Below are 20,651 nucleotides of genomic sequence, written 5' to 3'. Positions count from 1 at the left end.
TTTTTAAGATTTTTTTAATTGATTGGAGTTATATTTAAGCATATATAATATACATGAATTACTTAGAGAATATATATTTTATATATCGTAAGTATATTTAGATGTTTAATAATAGTAGTAGTTGCTAAGTTTTAGAACATTTATGTGGGGGGATACATATATATATATTACATCGAACCTATTAAAAAAATTACAATGATGTGAGAGAAAAGGTTCCTTAGTGCATTAATTCTTCATCTGGGGAAACAAATGAATAGTGTAGTCTATATAACTAAAATATGACATCAGCCAAACGAAGATATTACATTTGATGTAATATCGTTTTCCTATACTATGTTATTTTTGTTGGTTTCTATTTGTTTGTAAACATATTTACACAAGTTCTTATGCATTCAAATATTCTCAAAGATTTTGTATTACTAAGCTTAATAATTAAAATATTTCAATATATTTTTTTTTCGTTTTCTCCATTATTTCTTTACATTCACAAACTGAAAATAAGTTTACGATATTAGTGGGTAATAAAAAGAACTATGACCCAATAAACTTCTATATCCCAGAGCTGAAGTTTGTTTAAGTTATACAAAGTTTTGCTTTTAATTTCATCTCATCCCTAACAAGAAGTAGTTAGTATATTTTCAAAAATTTAAATTTATAAAAAAAAATATTTAAGCTAAACCAAATCTATTCATTTAACATCATATCATAATAAGCGTAATTTGGCGGTTTTAGTTATCTGAACTCTTTATCTATAGATTGTGCAAGAGTTCCGAATGCGGCGTTTTAATTCTTCGCATTAATTTTTGAGCCACAATGAAATAAAACAAGAGAGAGAGAGAGGAAAAAATCGTAGATTATATGCAAAAGGACAACATAATGTGTGGGTGTGTGTGTTTGGGAGACATATAGAGAGCCTGTGGGATATTCGAAAACTCCCCCAAAAATATCACATTTTTAAATGGAGTTGGGTGGAGATAGTAAATCATAGGATACTAAACATTACTATGCTGGCCGAGAGCCGTTGTGGGATACAACTCTTCGGAATATTTCGGCCTACATTCTGCACAAAACCATTTTCCTTGAGGGGCCACCATAATACCCACACACTCAAAGTGAAACCATTCGATGAGACAGTTCTCTCCATCACAGGCTATCATTTCGGATACTTCGTCGTAGGGACAACGACAATAACAATAAACCGATTCACCCTCTCGAGCTTGTCTAGCCCCAGCTGGAGGCCGTATTGGATATCGTATGTTGTTTGCCTTGAAATACTGAAGTGTTGCAAAGTCCGGATTGGGCAATAGAGCTGGTGGTATTTTATGATTGAACGCTTTTGTTTGGGGTGTGGGAGGTCGTGGTGGCTGTGTGGGTAGCACTATGTTCATATTGCTGGAATTCTTTGGAATAGGTTTAAAGGCTATCTTTGAAGTTTGCGGTAAGGTGTTATTAATTTCATCATCACTACTGGTATCCGAGGTATTGTAATGATCTTCAGTATTATGCGTCTCGTGATTTCGTGTCGTATTTAAACCAATTTCAGATGGTCTAATTTTTAGAGTTGGTATTGGTGGTTTCCTATCTCCCTTGGACTCTTTCTTCTTCAAAGGTCTTTTCTTGGCCGATTTTTCTCCTCCTGTTAGCGAGACGCGCGATTTCTTTTTACCACTGGATGTGCCACCAAAACTGCTGTTAAACAAATTGTTTGCAGCATTGGCTGGTGTTTTCGGTGTTCTATGACTTTTGTTTTTGTTGTTAAGAATACTCTTTGAGGGTGTAGGCAGATCTTCTTTGCGCCATGTCAGCTGAGGTGGTGGTTGAGGCTTGAAAGCCCTTGTACCTATCATCAAAGGTGGACCATTCAATAGGTTCTCATCATCACTGGTGTAACCATAGAATTTATTTGGCCTCCTTGCTCGTTTGGAACGTTTCAGTGAACCATCTGCATCCGAACAGCTACTGCCATCACTAATGCGATGGTGTGAACCACCTGAATAGTGAGGCATAGTTAATGGTCTCGGCGTTAAAATCTGTTCTGTTGGATGTATATGAACTGGGGGTGGGGGAGCTGGATAGACGCCAATATGTTGAGCAACTGTCTGATTGGGTATTGAATATTGCTGAGCCATTGTGTTTTGTAGTCCTTCCATTGTGGGATTTATGAAAGATTGTGTCGTTGGTGGCATGAGATTCTGAGCCACCAAAGATTGTTCCTCTACTTGGCTATTCATCAATTGGATGTCTGTGTTAATTTGCGCCGGCGCAGTTTCTTGCATTTGTTGTTGTTGGTGTAGTTGTTCCATGGAATGACCATGTCCTTTGCATGATGATTTGCGGTCACGCTTCTTCTTCTTAACTTTAACCTTAGGTCTCTCATTGGATGCCACTTCTTCGGGCAACGAAGGGGTTGATGGACGGCTATTCTCCACGATGTCAAAGTTGTGCGATGGCGATAGTCTCGTTTGTGCCATCAACTGTGCTCTCTTTTGAGCCAAAAGCTCACTGGCCAACTTTTGCGGATGTTCATCGTAAAATTCTTCATCGGTCTCCGATTCGTTAGTTTCCAAATCACTCTCATAGAACAAGGGTTCTTTAGGTGGTGAAGGGGCTCTAAGTTCTTGAGATTTATCTTGACCATCCTCGTCTTCAACATTAATTACCTCCGAAGTTGATTGTTTATGACCCTGTTTCAGAGGTGAAACACTTTCACTGTGCTTACGCATGCGATCACGTTCAGACTTCTTGCGATGTCTCTTCTTTACGGAAGCATTAGAACCAGCCGATGAATCGCTATCATCAGATGAAGACGAGGAAGATGACGATCCAGAGTTTGAAGATGAGCAAGAGCAATTGGAACCGCAAGAACAACTGGAGTCTGAACTAGAACTGGAATCGCTGGAGGAAGATCCAGAGCCTTCCGATCTACGAGACGTTGTGCGCCGTGGAGATTTATTCTGCTTTCTCTTTGTGGGAGAGATTTCTGGTGTTGAGCAAATGTCTCCATCTGGCTTTTTGAAATCACCATCCTTGGCAGCCTGTGGTGGTGGTGGAGGAGGAGGTGGTGGTTCATACAACTTGCAGTAGTCATGATCGGATAAAGCGATATGTATGGGTCCATACATGATTTTGTTGATATCCTTGGGTTCAGTCGACTTTTCTCGCTCGGGTGTAGTATCTTTTTGTGTTTTTAGGAAATTTTGCCATATCTCCAAGACTTTTCCAGGCTCCGTTTCATTCGATTTTTCAGTATCTTTGGGCTCCTCATCGCCTTCTGCCTCCGACGGTGGTGATAGCATTACTCTGGGCATAGCATCTATTTCACTTCTGGTTTTAGAATCCGAATCTGAATCATCACCACCACTGGAGTCGGTTTCAGATAAATTGGGTGCAGCCAAATTTAAATCCTCTATCAACTCTTTGCGCTTTCTATTTTTCTTACGCTTCTTGCGAATTCCATCACCCGCCTTGGATTCGTCAGTCTTTGCACTAGCTGTCACCTTTGTTTCTCCCCCGCTTACAGAAGGTTCTTCCTTCTTTTCTTGCAATTTGTCATTCTCCTCTTTTTTGAGACCAGCTTCTAACATTTCAGTATCATCCAGAGGTTCTTTTTTAATGACAACAACATCGGATTTAGTATCATCTGAAGTAGCATTTTCCAATTTGATTTCACCCTTGGCCTCCTCTAGATTGGAATCCTTACTCTCTTCAACCTTTTCAGCTTCCACAGGGGGCGGCAAGTGAACTTCGGCATGCTTCAATAAAAGTCTGCGCGATATAAATTTTTCCTCACAATCATCTTCTATGCATGGATAACGGAAATCGCCAGAGTGTATGCGTTTGTGTACTCTCAGATACATAGCCTTAGAGAAGCAGAGATTGCACACCTCGCAGATAAATGATTGCGGTGGTATACAAAAATGATAGACATGTGGCCATTTCTTTTGCAGACACTTTTTGCAGATGGTGCTTTCCGTACCATGCTTCCAGAATAAATGTTTGGTGATGTCCAATTTATTTCGATAGGCTATACCACAGCGATAGCACAAATGATGAAGCTTATGCTTCCAGACATGTGATGACAATTTACTCTGGTCACGACAGTCTTCCAAACAAACATCGCATGCGAAATGCTTCTTGCGTAAATGGACCATGAGGCGAAATGGCGATGGTATATTCTCCAAATCGCACAAACAGCACCGGAATTGCACATCGAATACTGAAACTTTGTTTGGGGCCCCCGGGCATATGTGACATAGGATCTCGCTGAAACTAAAGAAGTTTGCCCGGCACATAAAGCATAAAATTGCTGTACGAAGATGCATTTTTCTGTTGTGCAAATACAGTTCCTTGTGTGTGGCAGCTACAACGCGACACTGGAAGCACTCGAAAATGCGTTCGTTAAAGTTCTTAGTGAATGCCCCATTGCCCACTGTGCAGTAACTGTTGGCATTGAAATAATGCTCCTCCAATTCTGGTAGAAAACTTTTTAATTTTGCCACAATGGTGTCGGCTTGCAACTCCTCGGCTGTAATACTGTCCACTGTGGCCGTAAATCTATGCTGAGCGATCATGTGCAGGACTAAACTTTTGCCGTTAACAGCAATTCGTCGAGCATGATTGCAGTACAGACATGTGGGATAGACCGTCCTCAAGCATATGCGTACAAAATCCACAGTTTCATATTTATCCAAGGGTTGATCCAATTGTAGATCCAAAGTTATGGTATCCTCATCTGCTACTTCAATACCATCAGCAGGAGGAAGTTTTTCGCTTGGTTGTTCCGTTGTCTCTGCCTTCGCATTAAGGTCACCACCGTCACTATGCTCCTTAGTATCACACACATCAATATCGACATCTTCTTCATCATCTTCCTGCGGCGAAACTTTAAAGTCCCCAGTTTCAGTTTCAGTTTCATTAGCTTGTTCTGTAGCTTTATTTAGGGAAATAGCTTCTCCTCCATCTTCTTGAGGGGTTTCATTATCATCATCTTCGGTTTGTGACACTGTATTTTGCGACATTGGTAAATCGCTTTCCTCAGCTTGACTATCTTTTGGACTTGTAGCCCCACCAGCTTGTAACGAATCCATATCGGATGGAAGAGTATCATGGTCATTTTCGTTATCGGTGATATGGCTTGTGTCCATGGGTTCATTATCTGTACTTTCCATGGACATATTCAAATGATGGTGAGCTTGATTACGCTTCGACTCCTCCCTGTAAAAGCGAAAGCGGTTAACAATAGGAATAAAGCAAAAGAGGTAATTTTATCACCAACTTACCCATATATTGTTTGTGTAGGATGAGCTGTTATTGTCTCATCAATGTCCATCATATCACTACCAATGGTATCTCGACGCTCGTGGGCTGTTTGAGACTTGGCTGGACTAATACCAACTGTATGCGCAGCAGTAGCGGGATGTGGTGGAGGTAGATCTTCCTCTGTGGATTGCTGACTCAATGTTACAGGGCGAACCAGTGATTCATCATGTTGTCCTAAACGCTGCTGCAAAGATTCTTCACTCTGTGATATCGAGATAGTTGGCCGCCTAGGTGTAAACCATCTCGAGTTCGGGGAGGCTGGCGGGGTTGGTGACCAATTTTGATCGGTAGTTCTAACGCTGCTTTGTGAAATAGTGGGCTGGCGAGGTTCAACAAATTGTTTATTTTGATGGTGTCGGAATGATGATTTCTTAGTGCGTTTGATGTCCATTTTGGTGCGTTCTATCTCTTGCATAATACGAACTAAATTCGAATTCGGTTCATCCAATGAATCGTCATCGTCCTGCGATAGTGTTCGATTTTGAGATGTACTATCTCTGCGGCTGACCTCACATGCGGGATCATCCTCCTGCGAATTTGCTGCTTCAGTGGCTGACTCTGTAGCCGAATTTCTTTCCATCTCACGGTCTTGAGAATTGGCGGGGGTAGTTTCAGCAAACAGGGGAAGTAAACTGGAATTACCCTCGTTAGCGGTTTCATTGGTAGCTGATGAATCATTTGGATTTTCAATACTCCTGTCCTGGTCTTCATTATCATCTTCGTCTTCCGGTTCTTCACTCTCGGACGAGGACAGGGCATCATCTACCGATTTTTGGAATTCTTTAGGTACTCGCAGCTTGAACTTGGGCACCACAAGCCTCAGAGGAGGCACTTTTTTAATAGTGTCTTCTTCTGCTTCAGCAGTCGGTCTATCTGGTGGTAGAATCACCTGTTGTGGTTCCATGGAATCGCTAGATTGGCCTAGTGCTGCCACTGGCAAATTAGATGCAGAAAGCGGTGCTGCGACTACAGGTGGAGGCGGAGGAAGATTGTTCGCATTAGAAGATTCATCAATGACCATATTACTACTACTGTTACTATCTTCGCTATGCAAAGGATTTGGGGTTGGCGGACGTTGTACAATACGGCCACTATCACAGTTCAAATTGGAATTGGAAAATATGGCGTTGGAAGAGTCTAAACCAAACTGTGTACCAACACTAGGTGTCTCCTGAGTAACATTTTCCACAGCTGGCGGCCTGAAATTAAAAGGACAGCGTTAGAATAACCAAAGAGCAAAAGTGGTGAGATAAAAATGTACCTTTCACAACCTATGGGATTTTGTGTCGAATGCGTCTTTTCCTTTTTCTTTTTTAATTTGGAAAAGCGTTTGCTATCAGGATGGGCTTTACATTGATTAGTATGTCTGCCCTTTTGTCCACATAATGCACAAGGTTTGATATATTCACCACAGTCATGTTGAGAAAACTGATCCTCTGCATCAAAAAAATGTTCACAGGTACAACACATAAGAATGCGAGCCTCCAGGGCATGACCGTCTATTTGAGGAATACTCTTGCGCAATGCTTCCTCTGAATTGAAATGCGTTTGCTCCAGATCATGTTTGATTTCTAAATGTAAAGCCAGTTTTTCGGCTGTGGGAAAGAAACGGACGCAGTACATACACATATGGCGATTGTGTATTTCTCGAATGTGTAGGAAGAGATTCCAGTTTTCGTGGAAAGTGTTGCAACTGGAACATTTGTAGAAACGTTTCTTGCTTACCACAGGACCGGGAGTACTTTCCTTTGTATCCGTCAAGGGCAAAGTATTGCTAGATTTGGCTTCTGTGGACAATGGAAGTGTCGTTTCATTTGAATTAGGCGCAGGTGCTGCAGATGGCGTAAACGTTGATGGGGGAGGAGGTGGATGAAAAGGAAAGAAGCTATTTGAAGACAAACAAATAGTTTGATGTTCTGTGAGAGCGGCAAGAGAATCGAAACTACCAGTTTTGCATTTGAAGCAAAGGTATTTTGTTACAGATCTTTGCGCTGGTGGTGGGGGCAGTTGTGGCGGTGATGATCTAGGCAGTTCAGCTGATGTCTGGAGAACGGATGTTGATTGTGGTGGTGACGGCTCTATTGGAGGTGCATTTATGGTTTGTGCCTGAGGAAATTGAGACGGTGCTGGTAGTGCTATATCCATTGGCATTGGAGGGGCCTGATACGTTTGTGGTCTATTCAAACTTGGAAATTTTGGTTTTTTCTCCAGTTGTTGCAATAGCAAGGACTTAAATACTGGCATCGATGGAGACTTTGGAGGTTCGGTTTGCATCTGATCTTCAATTGAATTTTCAATCTGTAAGAAGGATAGTTATAGAAAAGAAAATACAGAATATTTGAAAAGGCTTACCCTTTCATTGTCGAAGGTTTCAGATTTTATGACCATTTTGTCATATTCGTGATGGTGACTTTGCGGTCTAGATTTTGTTGCATCATCAAATATGGTTGGATCTTTGCGTGATGCTTCATTCTCATTGTTTAGATGAGGTTGCTTTTGTAATGGACCTTGGGGGAATCCATCATCACTGTGTCGTGAGAGTTTACGTTTCAACGAAATCCTCAAGGGCTGGACTTTTTCTTCTTTAACATCATCCATAGGATGGTCAATAACTAATTGTTGTGATGAAGAAGTATTTGTGGAATAAGAAGCAGCAGAGGCCAACGATGAATGGCTGGCCTCGTCCATATTGTCAATCGTGGATGCTTTTGGAAATTCCGCATTATGTAAACGTGTATAGTCATTGGTCGCAAGTAAGCCATTGACATTGTTATTATTCTGATTGATTTCTTGAGTTTCTTCATTTATTTTCAGTTCGGTTTCATTGTCAGAATCCGGTTGAAAATATTCCCGATCCGACTCGTTTATGCTACTACGTGAGTTTTGGTTTAGCGATGGTGGAGGTACGTAGACATTCTCTTGATAATTATCTGATCTAGTCTCCACACATTGTGTTCTCTCCGCTGAATTCTCTTGTGGTGTCCGTGCCTCAGCTTGACTATTGCTTTCCTCCTTTTGCTCCAGTGGTAAACTCAATGGCGTTTTGCATCTTACGGAAGATCGGGAGTTTCCCAAGCTATCTTGGGGAGAATTTAATATATCTCTTTTGGTAATAACCTCGTTTGGGAAATCTATTCTTGCCTCTTCATTTTCCGGTAGTTGGGGAGATTTCATTGAATATGTACTCAATGGTGAATGGAGGTTAGAATTTGTTCTACTTTTAATACTATCATTTGTATTATCATTATCATGGTAGTCATCCATCATTTCACTGTGATGGCTATGGTCACCGTTAATTTTTGGAGATTGATATTGTGTGGCATCATTCTCCCCATCATCATCATCATCATTGTCATCATTCATCATCACCTCTTCATCCCGTTGTTTTGACTCATTTATGGTTTGATAAGAATTTGCAAAAGCATTCCATGTTTTTGGAGCTTTGGCTAAATCTAATGCAGATTCCTTATCTGGAGAAAAACTTTCTTCACTCTGCATGGAGGGTTCTTCTCTTACCAACGATTCTAAGGTATGCGTCACCATTGCGTTTGATTTGTCAACTTCATCGGTTTCTTCGTTATTCTGCAGTTTATTGATATCTTGAACGTCTGCAGTTTCGGAAATACTATGATGTGTTTCTGATTGTGTGCTGTGATTGGAACTTTCATTGGCTCTATCACATTCGTTATCACTTACAAATCTTTGAGATTTCATCGAGGGGTAATCCATACTACTCTCCTCTTGCCTTGGTGAACTTACAGGGGAATTGTGTTCACGGGTGGTTGAAACCCGGGGAGAATCTTGTTCATCATCAATTCCTAATCTAAGTGAAGTACTTTGATAATTCAAAATCCCTTCGTTTTCGTCTAGATCGATTTCTGGCTTTTCTTGCCTTGGTGAACATGCAGGGGATTTGTTTTCATGAGTGATAGAGGCCCGGGGAGAATATTGTTGATCATCAATTTCTAATCTATGTGAAGTAGTTTCTTTGATTTCATCTAGATCGGATCTTGTTTGGTTTTCTTCTGCATTTTCTTGCCTTGGTGAACTTGCAGGGGATTTGTGTTCATTAGTGATGGAGGCCCGAGGAGAATTTTGTTCATCATCAATTCCTAATCTATGTGAAGAAGTTTGATAACTCCAAATGCGTTTGTTTTCATCTAGATCGGATGTGTTTTCACATTCTTCTCCCCCTCGTATATCACTGACATTGCTATCATCAGGTAAAGCCATATTTACTGGGGCAATATCTGATATTTCCTTAGGGTGATTTGGTTGGCTGGTTTCTTGACTTTCTTGGCTACTATCATCATCGAGATTAAATTGGCATAGTATTCTATGATTTGCTCCATTATTCTTTTCTCTTGATCTACGTTTGTTTGTTTCAACTTCCGTGTGGTCATCGCCATCACCACAGTTTTCGTTATCTTGTAGGTGATCATCCTCAACTTCTTGAGCTGTATTTTCGTTGACATCTAAGTCATCATCGTTCTCAATGTTTGAGCTTTGTGTATTTACATTTACATCTGAACTTTGTATATCGACATCCCCGGCAATATCATCCACTTGAATTTCTTTCCTATCAATATTATCATGCTCTTTGCTCTGCACCACTTTGTCTTTGACTTTATCGAGCAATGTCTCAACATCCCGTTCATGTGCTATTTCTTCATCATCACTTTTCAATAGTTCATCTTCTTGCTCCTTAGACACATCATAACCTGTATTTCCATCGTTACATGGATTATTGTCATGATCATCATCTTCATCAGATTTTAAAAGATTATCTTCTTCCTCGGCATCTTGATATACAATTTTTGTGTTCTCATTTGGACTCTTGTATTTTCTATCTTTCACACTAAGGTCTACAATTGTTGGAACATCCTCAACTTCTGTGCTACACGATAATTGAGAGGTTTTTTCTTCCACCTGTTGTTGCGTGTCATTGTCACCGATGTGGTCATCAATCTCACTGGCACCGCTTAGGTCCATTGGCTCTACTTTTTGTTCTGTCTCTTCTTCGTGTTTTTTGTCGGCATCATAATTCTGCTCATCTGCAATTGTTTGCTTTGCTGCGTCTGTTGTTGCTGTTGTTATTGTTTCTTGGATATTTTCCTCATTTTCAGTTTTATTTTCAGATTCTTCAACCTCTGTCGAATTTTGTGTATTCGAGCATGAATCTTCTGTTTCTACATCCTCATTTGTTTGTGGTGAATGTGCTAGTGGTGAAGCTACTACATTGCTTGATGTTGTTAAAGTTGTTTCCGTTTGAGGAGGATTTAAAGTTTCCATAATTTTGAGAATGTATCCTGTAAAATGTCGACAAAAAATAGTAATGATTAATATAGCTGCAACTCATAGATAAATCACCGATACATTCTTCTCGAAGATCAAACATTTTATTATAAACCCAAAGGAGTTAAAGTAAAAGTATGGGGAGTAAAATAAACATATCCATCTATTCAAGAAGTATAATTTAAACGTGCATTTGCAGTATTCAACTACAAATTGACCCAAATCACATTAACTGCGAGTTTCGGACACTGTCCCACCTGGAAATACTTTTAAGAGGATTTCATTAAGGGATAATTGGAAACTGCATTCCCAGTAGTATGTCGTCTGACCTGTAAATTTGTTTCAATCTAACCTAAGGGTCATACTTCTAAGGAATGTATTTATAATTTAGGAAAATGTAAGAAAATACAATTTAAGGTCATTCAAAATCGGTTTGTATTGTTTCAACGCATTCGGCATTTACAGTGTCCTGAAAACTCATCAAGTCATGTTTTTACTTCAATGACTTTTCTTTCTCCAAAGGGCAATTAATCAAAACGTGTAATTTTTTCATATTTCTTCACTCAAAATTCTAAAACTCATAAACGAATGATCCGATTGCTTCCAAGTCACTAGTCGTTTGAAGGTAAAGGTTAAATATTAACTCTAGTAAGCCTATCTATGTATAGGGTAGAAGATTTTTCTGTAACCTTTATATCCAATACATCCAAGATTGACTGGCTTAAGTCATGTCTCTAGGCTCATGACCTAAGAAATTGTCACAGTACTTGCAGATTGCTTGGTATAAACCAAAAAAGGGGGCGTCGTGGTAAAATGGAACAGAAAACAACGTTGAGTTAACTAATCATTATTTGCAGTTCCATTTGTTTCTATAACATAGCATATTTTGAATGTATTTTTTTAACTTTATGACGCTACCCTAACTTTGAAAAAATTAAAAAGAAAAATTCACCAGTTTAAAACAAAATAGTCTTAAATAGTACAGCATTTGTCCAACTTTTTGGGCTCTCTTTTTCAAAATTAAATTCTCCTTTTATCGTTTCTTTTCCAATTTCTTGCATTGTTTATATTTTCCTACATTATGATCAAAACATAATTTTTGCTTTGTTTTTATCGATAACAGTCGCATTACGTGGAAAAAACCGGGGACTATCAAAAGCACATGTTTTGGCCCCAAAAACAAATCTGTCATCAAACAATTATAACTGCCGTAGATTGTGTGAGTGTGCGTATGAAAACAAATCGGCGAATGGTGGAAAAATAGCAGAATGTAAACAAAACAAATGCCAAAAAAAAAATGTACCCCATTATCTTCCCAAGCGCCTTCACAAAAAACCAATAGCAACAATGTTCACAAAAAAAAAAAAAAAAAAACACCCAACAAACCGAAGTCTGATTATAAGCTATTACGGTTGAGATACCCAGAGTGACTAATAATAATAACCGCCTTATAAACATGAATGTGATAGTAAACGACTGTTTTATAGACCTGGAGTAGTGCGTAGTGTCTCGTGTACTATATGGTTAACAATTAAAATTCGGTAGTAATTGCATTTTACTGTAGAGAGAGGTGATTCATATTCTGAACATGACTTCCCAAACGCCTAGGTCAAACTATATTTATCAGGGTAAATATGATCTTAGGGATAGCATAGTCTAGTATTTAGTGACCTATGGCTAGCAATGAAATTTCAGATACTATATATTGGATTTTAATTTAATTGTACAAATATATACACTGATCTCATATTACAAATTTAAGCCCAGTGGTATATCGAATCGATATATGACGTTGTCGTAAAAGTTTTTTTTTTTTGAAGAGCAATATTAGGAAATATAATCAGGATCAGAACTTTTTCAAAAATTGGACTTTTCGAGTTTTAGACTTTTTCAAAGTTTTCAAATGTATCGCACTGCTTCTCAAAAGTAGTCTATTCCCTTCTTCTTTTCGATTTTGGTCAATTTCGTCTTTTTTGGCTGAAAGTCGAAGAGTCATTTTCCCACATTTATATCATATGCAGAGGAAACACAAATTTATCCCAAATAGACATGTTATACTGTAGTAGCCTGTAGGATTACCAATGGTGTGAGTTTTAGTAGTCTGCAAAAAAATTGGTTGCCGAAAAGTTTAGAAAAGTAATCTAGCTGATTATCTCAAAAGAAAAAATGATTCTGTCGTCTATGCTTTAATTTAGCTAATGGCATAATTATAGCTAGTGCCAAAAGAAATGAAAAATTGTCGAAATGGTTGACTTGAAATTGTATTTAGGAATAGAATCGCCGCAAAAATAATAGAATGGTTTACCTCAAGTAGGATATATCAAAAAGTTTTTGAATGAACTATCGCATGCAAAACCGTCAACAATTCCTCTCGATTCCAGATATTTTTTTTTTTTATGAAGAAAATTTTTTGGTTGATAATCACCTTTACTGGAAAAGGGTTGGGTATTTTCTGTATATATCTGATAATAAACATTCAGATTTATCCGCTGCTGTTCCAATATTGTCTAGAAAGATTAGCAACCACTACTCAAATCAACGAGATTGGAAATATGTCAAACAAATTTTTAGACATCTCTTAAAGGAACTATCGACATAAAGTTATGTGGTGGCTCCAAGACTTCATTAAATTTTGAAGTGTACGCAGATGCCGATTAGGATGAAGATGCTAAAGACAAAAAATCAACAAGCTGTTTTATATCTAATTTTACAACTATTAATCGAGCTTTATGGACAGTTTTAGATTAAGGAACATGATTAATAGTCATTGAAAAGAAAACGCCAGATACAAATCTATACACGCCTGGACTGTACATGTTTCGATTCGGGCGAATGAATCTTTCCACAGCCTTTAGTATAGATCTGGCTGGGAGAGATAACTCAATTTTGGGCCCTTTATGCTAACCCCTTATGGAGAAAACATTTTTCCTCTGTTTTATTTTTAAGCAAGGCTACATTTAGTTTTGCCAGTCGAAACAATAATATCCTCGACTGAAGCCGAATTGGTGGCATTAACCAACGCAAGGAATGCTGTGGATACTTCAAGTCTTATCGGAATTTGGAGTTACAGTGACAAATACTGTATTATTTTAAAATGAACAAAGTTGCCTCAATATTATACAAGATCTATTTTTTTCTATTCTATTCTTTTTACTTTGTCTATTCTTTTTACTTTGTCTTTTCCACATAAATCAGAGATTATAATACGAAATCACGATACTACAAACGTACAATTGTTATCAAAAGAAGTTACCAGAAGTGGATGACTGATATGGTCCATATTCGAACATGATTCATACTTGACCAAATTTAATGAAGTTTTGTAATTTTATCAAGAGATATCGTACAAATCAAACAATCCATTCTACTCTACTTAGGAATCAAAAAACGAATAACGTCCAAACGCATTTGGATTATCCAGCCATTTCTCATTTTTTTGATCCAATGATTTGTATTCTCTTCTACCTCCATGAGGGTATAAAAGAACTAGGATTGTCATTCGGGATCGATTTTTATAAATCCCTGGATTCGGGATTTTAAAATATTGAATCTCGGAATCCCGAGATTTTTTTTCGGGATCCCGGAAATTCTTGAACAAAAAATTAATAACAATCTACGGCGCCAAAACTAATTCAGAATAATTCAACTTTATTAACGAAAAAAGAACAAGAGTAACATAAAAAGCAATTTCAAATTGCTATCATACTTAACAAACACTTAGTAAAACTCAACATGATGAAGAACAAAAAAACAAAAGAGTTATGACAAAAATAAATTAAAAAGCCGTTTAATTTCGCTATCTTACTCAGCAAAAGATTTGAAAGATTTTGATTGTACTAGGTATATTTTCGTACCGTTGTGTTAGTCCTTTTGTACTTCATTGTTTTAAGTAACTTCTTAAAAATATCAAGGCATCCAAATTTTCATCAGACAAACGCATTATTGTCATATTGTCGATGGACCTTTTATCATAGTTTATTTTATGTGGCACGAATTCCATTTCACATGATCTCATTGTTCAAAGGACCTGATCGTTTACTTCGATTTTTGATGAAATCGTGCTGTTTATAGTACACCTCATGTATAATAAATTCTTCGGATATGAAATCTTAGGCCCGTTTGCACTGAATTAAGACTCCAATTTATTGATAAAGAAGAATCCACAAATTTAACAAATTGGGTTAATATTTTCGGGACCCCGAAAATTCCATGATTCAAAATAAAAATCCCGGGATTCAGGATCAATCCCGTCCCGGGACGGGTGGTAGCCCTAAAAGGACCAATATAGTTTTCATGCCAATACAATTTTTGATAAAAATTGACGTGTTTCCATACGGAATTGGGGTGTAGTCGACATCATGATGCCATCATACCTCCTATCTTTACGTGAGCGAACAGTAGGTAACTACGATTTTCACATCGATTGGCCAGATGTGTATGTAATAATTTATAATAATGTCAGATTTCTATTGACCCTGATGATTCACGGTGTATGTTGTTTTTTGAATAGCTTCTACCATCAAGGAACCAACTCTCCTATTGCAGATGTAAAATTTTGATTTAGATAGCCAAAGTAGTTTACTCTGTATACTCCCTCCCGGTTACAATGCGTAAAATTGCTCTTCACATAGTTTCTCTTCTCCCTATTATCTTTACAAGTCGGAAGTGAAACATGCGATACGCAAAATTTTATGCTGGGAAACCGAAACAATAACAACAAAAACAATTGCACAACCACTATTGCCGTCACCAAACACGTACACACACAAACACTACGCCAACATCCCCATGGCAAACAGAAATACAACAACGCCAACGGCAGTTGTTAATAGCAGAAGTATGAAATAGAATTTACACACCGAAATAATAATAAAAAGGAAGCCAAAATAACAAGAAACAAAAAACAACATAAAATTATGGCAAAGAGCAATGGGGTAAAACACTCACACATATAAACATATTCACATGCGAGCAAGGCATATCGTACATACAAACAAATAAATAAAAAAAAACACGCGCCTTTTCTAAATAACCACAATTAAGACAATACTTTAAATAAAAAATTGTCCAACAATTTCCATTTATTTTAAGATTTGTATCGATTTTCAAATCTATAATTACCTTTAATATTCAATACGATGATGATGATTGGTTTATTTGTATTGCTGTGCTATTAATATGGTGGAGCCTTTTTTCTCCCATTTGTGTTTTTAAAGAACTGTTTTGCTTGCTGTTGATGATGCTGATGTCTACCATTCCAACAAAAGCACCATCCAAAAATATTTGCTTAACCTTTAATGGTAACATTAACGTGGTCTCTTCTCTTTGTTGTTTGGTACACCTTACACACAATATTGAAATGTCTGAGCAACCACCGCGTGGTAATACAGTACGGGTTAAATTCCACGCGCGGTTTTTGTATTTTTCTTAATGCGAAATGTGTCCACTAAAATTTTGTTTCACAATTGTTTTCCGCACTAGCGACAGCGGCAATGGTGACGATCGACTAAATGAATGAAACCAAGAAACGAGTACGCTGTGCCTCGGCCGTCTCTCGCACGGAGTCTCAACGAGACACCACCCTCTTATTTAATCGTAACCCAGAATTTTTCTTCGTTATCCGTGTTCACGTACAAAAGAATTTCACAATTTTCCAATTTTTTTTGGAAAAATTCAACAAATATTCAATATTTTTTTATTCCCTCGATATCGATTAGCATCGAGTAGAATTTTTGCGCATTTTCTTTTGCAAATTACAGCATGATTTTCATAAAATTATAGAATTTATCAGAGCACACTTTTTTTTCTACATCACACGCGAATGGGTCGAGTGTGAATTGATTCGACAGGGGCTAAATTGCAACACTTTTTTCAGATAGTCCATACACTTTTTTCTAATTGAAAACTATGCTAAATGATTGGGCATAATTTAAATTTTAAATTTATCATAAATTCATTGGGTTTTTGGCGTTTCAATAGCTTTAAAAATTAATTGAAAATATTTTTATTCGCCAAACAATAAAATAATGTTAGCCATCTTGATTTAGGTTGGTTTATTGCGTAGTATATTGACAGAAGCGTTGTAGAAAGCTACCAAACTGGCAACCATGAAAATGCAACTCTGGAACGGTTTTGTATAAAGTAGCACTGTGGATATACATTAGGAGTGTTTTCCCTATAGAAAAACACGATTGGTACTTATTACACTCAAAAAATTTTCAAAAACTATACTAGAAAGGTATACAATTTACCTAAGTTACTACCATGAAATCCCTGTCAGTATTGGTGTGCAAATATAACCATAGCGATAGGCGAACACTTGGATACGTGCATTTCTTATGGGAAGCCCAAATTTCCTGACAGAATGCCGCTTCGGCTAGCGTCGTGTCGCCAAATTAAAATCTATTCTAATTCCTTGGCGGAAATGGTATAGTGTTGCCATTGCTTATAATTTTTTTTAATTCACCACTGGACATTGTTGTTGCCTGGCTACGTGAGCATTATTTTATCTTCAAAAAAAAAAAAAAAAAAAAAAAAAACAACAAAAAACAAGATATCACAAGTTTTTATTCTAATCCTTTATTAGATATTGAAACATCATGCTATATTGGACCTCAAATACACAAGGAAACAAGAAAAGAGGAAATTTTTGTATTTGTCATCGGGGCAAAAATGTTTCGCCTACCGCCCATCGCTATGGTTATATATAAACGTGTTTGCACTAACGATCGTGTCATTCTGTAACTAATCTGTAGTTACTGTTGTGCGCTTTGCAACCCTGATACGAAAAACGGTGGAATGGGAAAAAAAGCACAAAAAAATTGCAAAAGTGGAAATAGTTTGCTAATTTAAAAGAAATACACAAATCCAGAGGAGAAAAATGGGCGATATTCTCAATCTATATGGTAAATAAACAGCCAAACAGTTTTCGTTGTTTACTTAACGATGTATTGATTGTTATCTGCAAAGAAAACAACACATCAGATTTTAAACGTTTGGAAATGTAGTTTTAAACGACAACCGAATAGCTTGGTTGTTATTTTTCTTGTTATCCCTTCTTAACGCTGCGATACATCGTTAAAATTAATATTTTTAAGAAGCTACTTAAAACGATTAAGTACAAAAGGATTAACACAAATGTACGAAAATATACCAAATCTAATTAAAATCCTTAAAATGTTTTTATTTATTCATTCAGCTATGGTAAGCCAGTTTGAAGATAAATTCATTAGTGCAATAAGTTTATAATTACTTTAACGTTAAACAAACAACGCGGACCAGAAAAAAATTAAGTAAGGATAAAAAAACTGGATAAAGTGAACAAAATAGATAGACTCAACTTCTTTAAAATGTGACAATTACGACAACATAACATTGATAACTGGGAGCCCAGGATCGGACGGACAAGTGAGGTATAGATACGTTTCGAAAGGTAAGGATCATTAAATTCCCTCGACCATCTCTTAATGAAACCCAGTGTGGACATAGCACTGGAGACAATTGACTCAACATGAGAATCAAACTTCAGTCTGCGATCAAATAACACACCTAAATCATTAAATATTTGAACGTCTTCCAATTTAACGTTGTCAATATAATATTCCGTCAATAAAGCATTGGACCGAAAGAAGGTCATCTTCTTGCATTTGCCGAAATTGAGACACATTCCATTAATGTCACACCAGCGAACAACCAGATCCAGATCTCCCTGTAAACAACAAGAGTCAACCGTCGTACTAATGGACGAAAATAATTTCACATCATCCGCATACATCAATATATTTGAATGATGGATGGCCGATGACAAATCGTCAAGATAAAGAGCGAACAGTACTGGTCCGATATGGCTTCCCTGAGGAACCCCAGATGTAACCGATATCTTACGAGATGTTCGACCCTTAAACATAAAGGCCGGTACTCTGTTCAGTTTTCGCATTGAAACTCCATACAAAACCAAAACATGCGAAAAACTAGCGAAATTTTTTCCATTTGTGGTACTTTGTTTTTTTTTTTTTCGAGTTAAAAAACTGACGTAACTCGCGTAGTCAGTATTTTCATAACATGGCGCCATTTGCAATGTGAATTAAGAAATAATTTATTGATTAAACTGATTTTTGTGAATTTATAACACAAAAGTGGATCTGATTATTATTTAAAAATGTAATCTGATGATTGATCCCAATAAACACAAACATTTGAAAAATGCTACATTTCAACAATTTTTCAAACATTTTTTCAAAGGATTAGGGTAATATTCAAGTTGAGAAATTGTTGAGAAAATCGCGTTCTCAACAAAAAACAGACATTACCCTCAACAGTGAAATTCAACACATTAGCAATAATATCTCAAGTGTTATCCTCAAATTGAAATGCATCGCTACTCAATAATTTTTCAAACAATTTTCGATGCGAGTCAAATTCAAAATTAACATCTTTGCAAATACTTTTCAACCTAAATTTGTATGAATTATATCCCCACTTCAAATTGAAAGTCAAAGCCAAAATTCTATGAATTTTGTATAATTTATTCATTTTCATCAAAATAAAATATATAATAATACACTACACTACATAATACACTACAATACCAATTGATAAATAATGATCTTACTAAACATATCAACAAATAAGAACAAAAAAAAAAACAAACAACAAAACTTTAAATATCTTAAACATTATTAGTAAACACTTTTGCATTTATAATTCGATTTCCTTCCTTTTGGTGTCATAAAACAGCATTAAAATTTATTAACCTGCGGTCAATTTGAAATTAGTAACGTACTGGACCGCGTGTTAGAATTGATTTTCAGCAGAAGGAATTCACAAAATATCCATTTTAAACAGATGTAGGATAGGTAGGATAGGTAGTTCCAGAAGTTGTTGATTTCAACAATTTGTTGTTTTTAACAATTTTAGTTGGTTGCACTTGTAATGTTTCTGGAAACTTTTTCTTGTCGATAAGCCACTCATTTTTCATTGGTCAGCTTCTTAATGTTTGCAAGAATGTAGCATCCAAAGATTTTAGTTTTCTGCAAAGAGATTTAAATTTAGTGACTTCTCTGAAGTGTTGATTTAATTTTTCATATTGACGTACCAATTATTATAAACTATTTGAAGCAGTTCCAGTTAATTGTCCACCATTTTTTCATCGGTCAGCTTTTTAATGTTTTCAAGAACGTAGAATCCATAATTTTAGTTTTCTGCAAAGAGATATACATTTAGTGACTTCCTTAAAGTTTTATTTCATTTTTTATTTTCACTTACCTATTTTTATAAACTATTTGGTTATTTGTCTAAAATTTTCCATTTTTTTAATTTCTTGCAATTGACCACGAACTTCGTTGCACAAATAAGTATTGAAAACCACATGGTTTTTTCGTTGCATTTTAGGGTAGTGTTTTGTCAAAGTTTTCTCATATTATCTTCAACACCTTTTCAAAGATTTCGTCAACATTTTGGCAAATTGGAAGTAATTCGCAAAACAATTTGAAGATGTATTGAAGATGAGCTATTTCAAGTCAAGTTGAATTTATGTTGAAAATTATATTTACCCTCAAACTGAAAAGTTGTTGCATTTGAAAAACGCTCATCCTGTGTTTATTGGGATAAAACAAAGTATAACATGGAGTTGTATTTCCATAATAAACTAGCAACAATATCTAGCCGCTCCCTACTATATGGTAGAATATAAATAATGTACATATATAACATGAAATTTAAACACAAATGTTAACAAAATAAAAGCTTTATTTGGTGAACTATATTTTACAATCGTTTCATTTGTAATGTGCATCGGGATAATAAACACAAAACATAATTTAAACAAAAGGAGGCACAGCAATTGATGTTCCAAAACAAGCATTAGCACTTCAACCAACATGTATAGTACCGAGGTAGCAATGAATGGAATCACAAGAATTAATTGATATGTTCCAAAAAATAAAATGCAGCACTGTAAAATTTATTTTTATAATTCCAAAGATATTTGTAAAATAACTTCGCCTGCTTCTTCTTTTTCAAATTATTTATTTTGTATG

At 36.6% G+C, this 20,651-nt stretch overlaps 1 protein-coding gene and 1 long non-coding RNA gene across 2 annotated transcripts; both read right to left on the bottom strand.

Annotated features, from left to right (window-relative positions):
• On the bottom strand, positions 1-16,633 carry MESR4 (misexpression suppressor of ras 4). The gene is made up of 5 exons (XM_075312757.1): positions 15,736-16,633; positions 7,672-10,628; positions 6,581-7,617; positions 5,280-6,518; positions 1-5,214 (listed from the first exon to the last, which is right to left on the bottom strand). Exons 2-5 carry the CDS (start codon positions 10,609-10,611, stop codon positions 993-995), a joined length of 9,438 nt encoding a protein of 3,145 aa, XP_075168872.1. The 5' UTR covers positions 10,612-10,628; positions 15,736-16,633; the 3' UTR covers positions 1-992.
• Positions 16,634-19,483: 2,850 nt separating this feature from the next.
• On the bottom strand, positions 19,484-20,118 carry LOC142241697 (uncharacterized). Its single transcript, XR_012723762.1, has 3 exons — positions 19,879-20,118; positions 19,709-19,814; positions 19,484-19,643 (listed from the first exon to the last, which is right to left on the bottom strand). It is a non-coding gene; the product is annotated as an uncharacterized LOC142241697 (long non-coding RNA).
• Positions 20,119-20,651: the final 533 nt, after the last annotated feature.

This window comes from Haematobia irritans, chromosome 5 (genome assembly GCF_050003625.1).
Source record: "Haematobia irritans isolate KBUSLIRL chromosome 5, ASM5000362v1, whole genome shotgun sequence".
NCBI lineage: Eukaryota > Metazoa > Arthropoda > Insecta > Diptera > Muscidae > Haematobia > Haematobia irritans.
Note: the sequence above shows the minus strand (reverse complement) of the source record. Positions and strands in the feature narration are given on the sequence as shown.

Excerpts from the sequence above, each read along its gene's own strand:
- MESR4 (XM_075312757.1), bottom strand. The coding sequence starts at position 10,611 with ATGGAAACTTTAAATCCTCCTCAAACGGAAACAACTTTAACAACATCA. Across the intron at positions 7,618-7,671 it reads AAACCTTCGACAATGAAAGG|ATTGAAAATTCAATTGAAGA; the intron begins GTAAGCCTTTTC and ends TCCTTCTTACAG. Across the intron at positions 5,215-5,279 it reads CCTACACAAACAATATATGG|GGAGGAGTCGAAGCGTAATC; the intron begins GTAAGTTGGTGA and ends TCGCTTTTACAG.